The following is a 12572-nucleotide window of genomic DNA, read 5'->3' on the forward strand; positions in this document are numbered from 1 at the left end:
TATTGCTTTTCTTTTTTTCCTAAATTTTATGTTCACTTTGCTTAAATTCCATGTCCCCTGGATATGAGGACATAACATTATTCACTGTGTATATATATCTACGTTAATAATTTCTTTTCAATCCTCATCTTTAGTTTTGTTGCATAATTCATTGTATCAACATGTGGTCAAGCTGACTTAGTCACGAAGTTGACCCAAACCATCAGTCAGACTGCCTCTAATTTTTCAAACACTAAATCAATGAGTGATAATTATCATCTGGAAAGTTTCAGTGCTTACGCAGTGGCAAAGCCAAGCAATATGCAGAATGTATGCTTTGGAGAGCAGCCCAGATCCTCATTCTTATCTCAATACTACGGGTGAGGTGGACGTGGGCAAAATAGTTAACATCTCAGGGTTATTGTGAGGTTGGATTTGGTGTACATACAGAGCAGGATCCGGCCCTGTAGAGACAGGTAATACACAGCAGCTGCCACAGGCCTATATGGTAAGTCTCCATGGGCAACAGTGACATTTGCTATGTCTGAAACCGGAAATCTTACTCCATGTTCACTGAGTCTACTTCACATACTTTCATGATATGACAAGAAAGAAAATAGAACACCTTCAGTTACCAACCATAAAAAAGGTGAGATGTCTCCAGATTCCTATGAAGGAATGTTCTCTTTAATACTCACTGTTCAGCACTAAAATGAAATGTCTACTTTAAAAAAACTAGGACCCAATTTTTTTGAAATTGTGTAACTTTTCTACTAGCGATAATTTCGGACTGGAGAGATCATACGTATTGTATTTGGGTTTTAACTTCAATTAAATGGATAACGGTATACGGAAGTTGAGAGAGAAACCAGGATGCTAGTTATCTTGAAAACTACCATGGCTTTAAAGCTACCAATTCTGTAAAGAAAACATGCTTTAAAATTTTATTATTTATTTATTTATTTATATTTAGAGAGAGAGTGTGTGCATGAATGAGGGAGGGGCAGAGTAAGAGGGAGAGCGAGAGAATCCCAAGCAGGCTCCACACTGTCAGTGCACAGAGCCCTACATAGGGCTCTAACTCATGAACCATGTGATTATGACCTGGGCCAAAACCAAGAGTTGGATGCCTAACCAGTTGAGCCACCCAGGCACCCCAGAAACCACATGCTTTCAGATCTGCTAAGAAAATTAAGAATACTTTAGCTTGCTTGCACATTTTTCTGCAAAATAATATTTTAAGTTTTAGGCGCTCGAAAGGCAGAAAACTCTGTCATGGGTTCAATTTAAAAATTTGGTACTACTTTCCACTAAAAATTTTTTTTTAATAATGTGAATGGGTAAATGCCTTATTTTCAATCTGTGCTTAAAGACAAGAAGTAGGTAATTTTCCTTATTCTTGTCTGGATTCTCTTCTGCTCAAGTACCAGCCATTTTTAGTGCAACATCCAAATCCAGTGAGATCGACATTCTGGGCTGTAAGGCATTTGTTAGGAGGCCCTCTGCTTACTGACCTGGCGATCATAATTGATTTGAGTTTCTTGCTCAATATCAGAGTCCAACTCTGGCACATCAGATAAATCCGAATCAGACTCTTCACTGTAAGAATCAGTGCCACCTTCTGCAGAAACACAACCCGTGAGAAACAAGCAAAAGTTCTGAGACCCAAAATAGCTTATACATTTATCTAAAATATTTTCTTTCTTCTAGCAAAGTAAATTAAAAAAAATCAATATAGCTTAGTTTTCCTTTGATGTAGGTTCTTAAAATGTCTCCCCCCCCCCCCCCCACCATCCCTTCCATCTTTTGGTTAAGTTCAGCACATCATCTCACCCCTTACAGTAGCGTTAACAGACCTGGGCAATTCTCCCCCACCCCTCCCCAGCAGACAGAACTCATTGCCACACTTCTGTAACAAATCTTTGTGTTTTAAATCTTGCTTTGAAAAGGGCCAGAGAGAGAGAGAGAGAGAGAGAGAGAAAGAAAGAAAGAAAGAAAGAAAGAAAGAAAGAAAGAAAGAAAGGGAAAGAACGAAACAGAGAGAGAGAGAAAGAAAAGGCAAGGCCAGGGGAACGTTTTACCAAAATGAAGGCTGAAATAAAGGGAAATCTAACCACTTAGTTCTTAGCCTTTGCCACATCTACCAAGTGGCAGTAATTGCCAGGGTCAAAACCCCTGCAGAAACTGTCCCAATGAAAACATTTCCTCATATGGTTTCAAATTTTATTACCTGATTACTCCTGCTGGCATGACAGTAAATTAAAAGACTACACATCCAGTGAACTAGAAGACTTCAGTCCCAACTGTGGACCATTCTTTGAACTTCACTCTGGAGCCAACTCCTAAGGTCACTCTGTCCCTCTGTCCCCCTGCAGCCTGAGTAGACCCACCACAGTTATAGTTGTCCTAAGGAGGCTGAGGTAGATTTGTTCCTGACATTCTCAAAGGCTAATTCTTCATGTAAACCTTTGATCTTCAACTGGCATCTGGTATAAACAAAATCTTTTGAAGGAAATTAACCAACTAATTCACATATAACTCAAAAGTTTTGTTTTTACTTTTAATTTTAAATTTTATTATAGGGATGAATTTTTCAAAAATTGCTTTAACTCTTTATGTCCAGGAGAGATGTTAGAACATTCTTTGAAATTTTTATTGCCAAAAAAAAAAAAAAAAAGCTTGAAAAATTATAATTGGTTTTACCCTGGGGTGCAGTTTCCAGCAGACCGTTGCTGACACCTTCTGGAATAAATCTCCACTGGAAAACTGAGTGGTCAGCCCCTCCTGTGCTCAATACCCACTGAAAGTCATGGGACCAGCGGACATTTGTGACATGTGCAGAATGGCCCACATACTTTCTAAATTTGGCTCCTGAAAAGATATTTTGAAGAGATTAGTAATGCAAAAAATACAATTCATTGATTAAAATATTACATTCTGATTCAGGCTGAAAAGTGAAATCTTTAAATACATTAGAAAACATAATTTTCAGTATTATATATCTTAACAAACAAAGCCTCCAAAAATTATCTCAATTATTCCACTATGGATTAAGCTAAAAATGGCCTTAAAATTTAAGTCCTGCAGCTGAAGACACATCTGAACCTTTTCCAGATAATGCCTACTGCTTCACTGATTCTGCAACTAAAATGCTTAAGAATGATTATCTTACACATTCTTATTTAAATACAAGATAAGACAGGTGGTCCTTTGCAATAGGGAAACAGAGAATCATTCTGTGGGAAAAAAAAAAAAAAACAGTCAAATTACTGTTCAGGGTCATGTGGATGTAGAGCTGGAAGAATTAAATTTGGTTCCCTGATTGCTTTACTTAGTAAACACCATCCCCAAGGTCACGAATGCAGAAGAAAAGCTATTTGCACTTATGGTTGTAGCTGAACTACTGCAGTAAAGTATCCAGTATGTAGTTGGTACACGGCAGCATGAAGGAAGTCAGGGAAGTAAGCAGGGTCCATGCTATCGTGTGGAGGCCTCATACTCCAAAGGCTACGGGAGATTTCAGGGGCCGGCAATCCTCCTTCAGAAATCATTCTACCTATTGCAGGCCCTGTAATGGAGCCTCTTTAATGGGGGAGAAAGCAACCTGTTCAACTAAAACATGTTTAAAATTCAAATACCCATTGGAGAGGTAATGATTTAAAGTTATGTGAAGGTGGGGCGCCTGGGTGGCTCAGTCGATAAAGTGTCCAACTTCAGCTCAGGTCATGATCTCACAGCTTGTGAGTTCGAGCCCTGAGTCAGGATCTGTGCTGACAGCTCAGAGCCTGGAGCCTGCTTTGGATTCTGTGTCTCCCTCTCTCTGCGTCTCCCTCCCTCTCTCTCTCTCTCAAAAATAAATAAACATTAAAAAATATTAAAAAAATAAAGTTATATGAAGGTGAAAATGACCATGCTATTTATTTATTTATTTATTTATTTTTTTGTTATCTTATCTTTTTTTTTTTTTTTTTTATATATGAAATTTATTGTCAAATTGGTTTCCATACAACACCCAGTGCTCATCCCAAAACGTGTCCTCCTCAGTACCCATCACCCACCCTCTCCTCCCTCCCACCCCCCATCAACCCTTAGCCTGCTCTCAGTTCTCAACAGTCTCTTATGCTTTGGCTCTCTCCCACTCTAACCTCTTTTTTTTTTTTTTTTTTGTTCCCCTCCCCCATGGGTTTCTCCCAAGTTTCCCAGGATCCACATAAGAGTGAAACCATATGGTATCTGTCTTTCTCTGTATGGCTTATTTCACTTAGCATCACACTCTCCAGTTCCATCCACGTTGCTACAAAAGGCCATATTTCATTTTTTGTCATTGCCACGTAGTACTCCATTGTGTATATAAACCACAATTTCTTTATCCATTCATCAGTTGATGGACATTTAGGCTCTTTCCATAATTTGGCTATTGTTGAGAGTGCTGCTATGAACATTGGGGTACAAGTGCCCCTATGCATCAGTACTCCTGTGTCCCTTGGATAAATTCCTAGCAGTGCTATTGCTGGGTCATAGGGTAGGTCTATTTTTAATTTTCTGAGGAACCTCCACACTGCTTTCCAGAGCGGCTGCACCAATTTGCATTCCCACCAACAGTGCAAGAGGGTTCCCGTTTCTCCACATCCTCTCCAGCATCTATAGTCTCCTGATTTGTTCATTTTGGCCACTCTGACTGGCGTGAGGTGATATCTGAGTGTGGTTTTGATTTGTATTTCCCTGATAAGGAGCGACGCTGAACATCTTTTCATGTGCCTGTTGGCCATCCGGATGTCTTCTTTAGAGAAGTGTCTATTCATGTTTTCTGCCCATTTCTTCACTGGGTTATTGCTTTTCGGGTGTGGAGTTTGGTGAGCTCTTTATAGATTTTGGATACTAGCCCTTTGTCCGATATGTCATTTGCAAATATCTTTTCCCATTCCGTTGGTTGCCTTTTAGTTTTGTTGGTTGTTTCCTTTGCTGTGCAGAAGCTTTTGATCTTCATAAGGTCCCAGTAATTCACTTTTGCCTTTAATTCCCTTGCCTTTGGGGACGTGTCGAGTAAGAGATTGCTACGGCTGAGGTCAGAGAGGTCTTTTCCTGCTTTCTCCTCTAAGGTTTTGATGGTTTCCTGTCTCACATTCAGGTCCTTTATCCATTTTGAGTTTATTTTTGTGAATGGTGTGAGAAAGTGGTCTAGTTTCAACCTTCTGCATGTTGCTGTCCAGTTCTCCCAGCACCATTTGTTAAAGAGACTGTCTTTTTTCCATTGGATGTTCTTTCCTGCTTTGTCAAAGATGAGTTGGCCATACGTTTGTGGGTCTAGTTCTGGGTTTCTATTCTATTCCATTGGTCTATGTGTCTGTTTTTCTGCCAATACCATGCTGTCTTGATGATGACAGCTTTGTAGTAGAGGCTAAAGTCTGGGATTGTGATGCCTCCTGCTTTGGTCTTCTTCTTCAAAATTACCTTGGCTATTCGGGGCCTTTTGTGGTTCCATATGAATTTTAGGATTGCTTGTTCTAGTTTTGAGAAGAATGCTGGTGCGATTTTGATTGGGATTGCATTGAATGTGTAGATAGCTTTGGGTAGTACTGACATTTTGATAATATTTATTCTTCCAATCCATGAGCAGGGAATGTCTTTCCATTTCTTTAAATCTTCTTCAATTACCTTCATAAGCTTTCTATAGTTTTCAGCATACAGATCCTTTACATCTTTGGTTAGATTAATTCCTAGGTATTTGATGCTTCTTGGTGCAATTGTGAATGGGATCAGTTTCTTTATTTGTCTTTCTGTTGCTTCATTGTTAGTGTATAAGAATGCAACTGATTTCTGTACATTGATTTTGTATCCTGCAACTTTGCTGAATTCATGTATCAGTTCTAGCAGACTTTTGGTGGAGTCTATCGGATTTTCCATGTATAATATCATGTCATCTGCAAAGAGCGAAAGCTTGACTTCATCTTTGCCAATTTTGACGCCTTTGATTTCCTTTTGTTGTCTGATTGCTGATGCTAGAACTTCCAGCACTATGTTAAACAACAGTGGTGAGAGTGGGCATCCCTGTCGTGTTCCTGATCTCAGGGAAAAAGCTCTCAGTTTTTCCCCGTTGAGGATGATGTTAGCTGTGGGCTTTTCATAAATGGCTTTTATGATCTTTAAGTATGTTCCTTCTATCCCGACTTTCTCAAGAGTTTTTATTAAGAAAGGGTGCTGGATTTTATCAAAGGCCTTTTCTGCATCGATTGACAGGATCATATGGTTCTTCTCTTTTTTTTTGTTAATGTGATGTATCACGTTGATTGATTTGCGAATGTTGAACCAGCCCTGCATCCCAGGAATGAATCCCACTTGATCATGGTGAATAATTCTTTTTATATGCCGTTGAATTCGATTTGCTAGTATCTTATTGAGAATTTTTGCATCCATATTCATCAGGGATATTGGCCTGTAGTTCTCTTTTTTTACTGGGTCTCTGTCTGGTTTAGGAATCAAAGTAATACTGGCTTCATAGAATGAGTCTGGAAGTTTTCCTTCCCTTTCTATTTCTTGGAATAGCTTGAGAAGGATAGGTATTATCTCTGCTTTAAACATCTGGTAGAACTCTCCTGGGAAGCCATCTGGTCCTGGACTCTTATTTGTTGGGAGATTTTTGATAACCGTTTCAATTTCTTCGCTGGTTATGGGTCTGTTCAAGCTTTCTATTTCCTCCTGATTGAGTTTTGGAAGAGTGTGGGTGTTCAGGAATTTGTCCATTTCTTCCAGGTTGTCCAATTTGTTGGCATATAATTTTTCATAGTATTCCCTGATAATTGTTTGTATCTCTGAGGGATTGGTTGTAATCATTCCATTTTCATTCATGATTTTATCTATTTGGGTCATCTCCCTTTTCTTTTTGAGAAGCCTGGCTAGAGGTTTGTCAATTTTGTTTATTTTTTCAAAAAACCAACTCTTGGTTTCATTGATCTGCTCTACAGTTTTTTTAGATTCTATATTGTTTATTTCTGCTCTGATCTTTATTATTTCTCTTCTTCTGCTGGGTTTAGGCTGCCTTTGCTGTTCTGCTTCTATTTCCTTTAGGTGTGCTGTTAGATTTTGTATTTGGGATTTTTCTTGTTTCTTGAGATAGGCCTGGATTGCAATGTATTTTCCTCTCAGGACTGCCTTTGCTGCGTCCCAAAGCGTTTGGATTGTTGTATTTTCATTTTCGTTTGTTTCCATATATTTTTTAATTTCTTCTCTAATTGCCTGGTTGACCCACTCATTCGTTAGTAGGGTGTTCTTTAACCTCCATGCTTTTGGAGGTTTTCCAGACTTTTTTCTGTGGTTGATTTCAAGCTTCATAGCGTTGTGGTCTGAAAGTATGCATGGTATGATTTCAATTCTTGTAAACTTATGAAGGGCTGTTTTGTGACCCAGTATATGATCTATCTTGGAGAATGTTCCATGTGCACTCGAGAAGAAAGTATATTCTGTTGCTTTGGGATGCAGAGTTCTAAATATATCTGTCAAGTCCATCTGATCCAATGTCTCGTTCAGGGCCCTTGTTTCTTTATTGATCGTGTGTCTAGATGATCTATCCATTTCTGTAAGTGGGGTGTTAAAGTCCCCTGCAATTACCACATTCTTATCAATAAGGTTGCTTGTGTTTATGAGTAATTGTTTTATATATTTGGGCGCTCCGGTATTTGGCGCATAGACATTTATAATTGTTAGCTCTTCCTGATGGATAGACCCTGTCACTATTATATAATGTCCTTCTTCATCTCTTGTTACAGCCTTTAATTTAAAGTCTAGTTTGTCTGATATAAGGATGGCTACTCCAGCTTTCTTTTGGCTTCCAGTAGCATGATAAATAGTTCTCCATCCCCTCACTCTCAATCTAAAGGTGTCCTCAGGTCTAAAATTAGTCTCTTATAGACAGCAAATAGATGGGTCTTGTTTTTTTATCCATTCTGATACCCTATGTCTTTTGGTTGGCACATTTAATCCATTTACATTCAGTGTTATTATAGAAAGATATGGGTTTAGAGTCATTGTGATGTCTGTATGTTTTATGCTTGTAGTGATGTCTCTGGTACTTTGTCTCACAGGGTCCCCCTTAGGATCTCTTGTAGGGCTGGTTTAGTGGTGACAAATTCCTTCAGTTTTTGTTTGTTTGGGAAGACCTTTATCTCTCCTTCTATTCTAAATGACAGACTTGCTGGATAGAGGATTCTCGGCTGCATATTTTTTCTGTCTAGCACACTGAAAATCTCGTGCCAATTCTTTCTGGCCTGCCAAGTTTCAAAAGAGAGATCAGTCACGAGTCTTATAGGTCTCCCTTTATATGTGAGGGCACGTTTACCCCTTGCTGCTTTCAGAATTTTCTCTTTATCCTTGTATTTTGCCAGTTTCACTATGATATGTCGTGCAGACGATCGATTCAAGTTACGTCTGAAGGGAGTTCTCTGTGCCTCTTGGATTTCAATGCCTTTTTCCTTCCCCAGTTCAGGGAAGTTCTCAGCTATTATTTCTTCAAGTACCCCTTCAGCACCTTTCCCTCTCTCTTCCTCCTCTGGGATACCAATGATGCGTATATTATTTCTTTTTAGTGTATCACTTAGTTCTCTAATTTTCCCCTCATATTCCTGGATTTTTTTATCCCTCTTTTTCTCAGCTTCCTCTTTTTCCATAACTTTATCTTCTAGTTCACCTATTCTCTCCTCTGCCTCTTCAATCCGAGCTGTGGTGGTTTCCATTTTGTTATGCATTTCGTTTAAAGCGTTTTTCAGCTCCTCGTGACTGTTCCTTAGTCCCTTGATCTCTGTAGCAAGAGATTCTCTGCTGTCCTGTATACTGTTTTCAAGCCCAGCGATTAATTTTATGACTATTATTCTAAATTCACTTTCTGTTATATTATTTAAATCCTTTTTGATCAGCTCATTAGCTGTTGTTATTTCCTGGAGATTCTTCTGAGGGGAATTCTTCCGCTTGGTCATTTTGGATAGTCCCTGGCGTGGTGAGGACCTGCAGGGCACTTCCCCTGTGCTGTGGTGTATAACTGGAGTTGGTGGGCGGAGCCGCAGTCAGACCTGATGTCTGCCCCCAGCCCACCGCTGGGGCCACAGTCAGACTGGTGTGTGCCTTCTCTTCCCCTCTCCTAGGGGCGGGATTCACTGTGGGGTGGGGTGGTCTGTCTGGGCTACTTGCACACTGCCAGGCTTGTGATGCTGGGGATCTGGCGTCTTAGCTGGGGTGGGTAGGCAAGGTGCACAGGGGCAGGAGGGGCAGGCTTAGCTTGCTTCTCCTTAGGTGATCCACTTCAGGAGGGGCCCTGTGGCAGCAGGAGGGAGTCAGATCCGCTGCCGGAGGTTTGGCTCCGCAGAAGCGCAGAGTTGGGTGTTTGCGCGCGGAGCCAGCAAGTTCCCTGGCAGGAACTGGTTCTCTTTGGGATTTTGGCTGGGGGATGGGCGGGGAAGATGGCGCTGGTGAGCGCCTTTGTTCCCCACCAAACTGAGCTCTGTCGTCCGGGGGCTCAGCAGCTCTCCTTCCCTTTGTCCTCCAGCCTTCCCGCTTTCTGAGCAGAGCTGTTAACTTATGACCTCCCAAACGCTAAGTCGCGCTTGCTGTCGGAACACAGTCCGTCAGGCCCCTCCGCTTTTTGCAAGCCAGACTCGGGGGCTCTGCTTGGCCGGCGAGCCGCCCCTCCACCCCGGCTCCCTCCCGCCAGTCCGTGGAGCGCGCACCGCCTCGCCGCCCTTCCTACCCTCTTCCGTGGGCCTCTCGTCTGCGCTTGGCTCCGGCGACTCCGTTCTGCTAATCCTCTGGTGGTTTTCTGGTTTATTTAGGCAGGTGTAGGTGGAATCTAAGTGATCAGCAGGACGCGCGGTGAGCCCAGCGTCCTCCTACGCCGCCATCTTCCGCTCTCTCTCGACCATGCTATTTAAAATATACCACCAAGCTGCCCGATTTGAGCGCTCCTGCTACTGTTTGCTTTTGTTTCCTTCATAGCCTTTCTCACCAGATGTGTTTACATTTTGTTTATTGACTGTGTCCCTTCAGTAGAACAAAAGCTCCATGAGGACAGGGATTTGTGCTTGTTTTACTCACTGATGTATCTCCAGCCTCTAGAATAGCACGTAACAAATATTTATTGACTACATGAAAACCACATCCATCTCTTCCCAGGCTTTCCTTAGGACAGTGTCACTTTTTAAGGCCTCTCTTTATTCTCTGAACCACAGGAAGGCTCTTATCTCTCTGCTGGTGCTCTCTCCCACGGCTTTACGTACTGTCAATATGCCTTCAATTGCTGAACATTCATTCTTCAGCTCTCAATTCTCCCTGGACTGCAGATGGCCTGTGTGCCATGTCTACTTGGATATCTAACAGGCGCCTCAAACTTATCATGGACAGCACAGACCAAGGAGTGCCCCTTACCCTTCTCTCTTATCCCCATGTCTGTCTGTCTGTCTGTCTATCTGTCTGTCTCTCTCTCTCTCTCTCTCTCTCACACACACACACACACACACACACACACACACACACACACACACACCTTTTTCCTTGCTCATTTTCCCATCTTCATAAGTGGTGTCATCATCCACCCCCACTGCTCACGCCCAAAACTCATCCTTGGCTCTTTGCCTCTATTCCCACATCCAAATCCATCAGCAATACCTTCAGCTCTACCTTGACACTGTTTCCTAACCTCATGCACCTGTATTCACATCTGTTCCTAATACCTTTGTCCAAGCCACAAAATCTCTCACCTGGACTTATGTGAAAATCTCTCTACTTGGAGCCTTCACTTCCCTAATTCATCCCACATGCTATCAAAGTGGTCTTTTAACAACTTACATGGGTCAGGTCACTCCTCCATTTTAAATCTTCAATAGTTTCCTACCACACTTAAAAGAAGACCCAAATTTTTCACAATGGCTACAAGGCCTTTGTGACATAGTCCCCACTGCCCTCTGCAGCCTCTGAGTACACAATGCTCCCCTCATTCACCATGCTGTGGCCACCTTGACCTTTCTGTTTCTGTACTGCCTCAAGCTCATTCAAGCTCTACTGGAGGCCAATGTTTTTTCCTTCAAGGCCCAGACCTTATGCAACTCATGTCTTACAACATCCAGGACATTTTTCTTGGGAGTTCTTCAAGGAGTGTGTATGTATGTGTGTGTGTGTGTGTGTGTGTGTGTGTGTGTGTGCATGTGCACGTTTGTGTGAAGGATTAATGGGGCAGCAGCACAGAGGTAAAACAGGAGATCCTCAGCCTTGAGTCTTCCTTTGGAGAAGGGGTGGTAAGACACGGCAAATGTCAATGAGCTAGGCTTTGGATTTTTACCTCATGGAAGTGTCTGTGCGATGATGGTTAAACAGAATGTAGTCTAAGCGACACCAGGGAAAATGATCAGGATTGATACTAGTTGTATGAAAAGATTTGAAAACTGTCAAAACGAAATGAGAAAAACTGGTTTGACCATGTAAAAATAATAACCATTGTAGTCATTTTCATTAACTGCAGAACATTTACGTCTCAATACTATGCAGCAGAATCCTATACACAAGTAATTGTAAATGTGTCAATGAACTTGGTTGAGAGTTTGATTTAATCACAGAGAACTATAATATTTGCTCAGTCTCTACACTTCTCATGGTCACTAGCCCCTTCTCATATTTGGCTGTTTACAGGTTCAAAAGTTGGGGGACTACCCACCGATACCCTGGGCTACAGGGAGACAAGAGCCACCAATTGTCACCATTCCCTTCAACAATCCCCCTTTAGAAACTTCCCTGCCAGTAGTTCTGGCACAGAAAGGCCACAAAAGCCTGAATGGCTCTGAGACAAATTGCAAGATTTATAAACCACTTGCCATGAAGAGTAGAACAAGTAAATTTGCTATGAGAATACGAATAGTTCCACAGATTGCTGAGGTGGGTTTTATTATTCCCATGATACCATCACTCAGCAGTCAACCTCCCCTTACTCTGCAGGTGTCTCCTGGGTTCCATCATCCTCAGGGTCAGTTTACCCATCAGGGGGTCTTGTTTGGACAGGCAGCACTATTCATCGCCTCCCACCCCCCTTTCCCCATTCTTATCAATACATTCAGGATCTCCATTTCTAGACCCAAATCCACTCTACAAGGCTTGGGAATACGCAGGAAATAACAATTCTGGGTGAGTTACCTTCTTTCCTAGTCTTCACATGTGAGGCCAACAGTATTGTTTCTGGCCTCAGGGATGTATGTTTCTTCTCAGTTCCCAGACCGGTTGCCTAACTCACGTTCTGCAAGTACATTACTCAATCCAATAGGACACACCCTATTACTCAAAAAGCCCGTTAGGGAGAGGAGAGTGTGAATTAGGCACGGGAGGTAATTTTGTGCCTCAAGCATTTTAAACTGATGGCCATGCTGTCAAGCGTAAATGATGGTTTGCTGTGCGTTTTATGTTCAATTCTCTACCATAACTGTTGGTGCTTCAAAACTGCCAGTTAGCCGAAAATGACTTTCTGATTACATTTTTCCATCCCTTCCCTTTCTTAATTTAAAAATTGTTCAAGTGAATGAATTTTCAAGCAATAACACGTCCCTGATGATTACTTTCCAAACATCTGA

The 12572-nt window shown here is 41.6% G+C and overlaps 1 protein-coding gene across 4 annotated transcripts in view; it reads right to left on the reverse strand.

Annotated features, from left to right (window-relative positions):
• The window catches only part of EML6 (EMAP like 6), a 282419-nt gene that overhangs the window by 102694 nt on the left and 167153 nt on the right, over positions 1-12572 (reverse strand). For all 4 annotated transcript variants that reach the window (XR_015249223.1, XM_086701101.1, XM_025931862.2 and 1 more), the window contains exons 12-13: positions 2683-2850; positions 1494-1600 (exon numbers count right to left, since the gene is read on the reverse strand). Coding sequence is in view for 3 of the 4 variants with exons in the window: in XM_086701101.1 (XP_086557227.1) it covers positions 1494-1600; positions 2683-2850 (275 nt within the window). In the remaining variant the exon portion in view is untranslated. The remainder of the gene's footprint in view (positions 1-1493; positions 1601-2682; positions 2851-12572) is intronic.

This window comes from Puma concolor, chromosome A3 (assembly GCF_028749965.1).
Source record: "Puma concolor isolate L17-30 chromosome A3, mPumCon1.1.hap2, whole genome shotgun sequence".
NCBI lineage: Eukaryota > Metazoa > Chordata > Mammalia > Carnivora > Felidae > Puma > Puma concolor.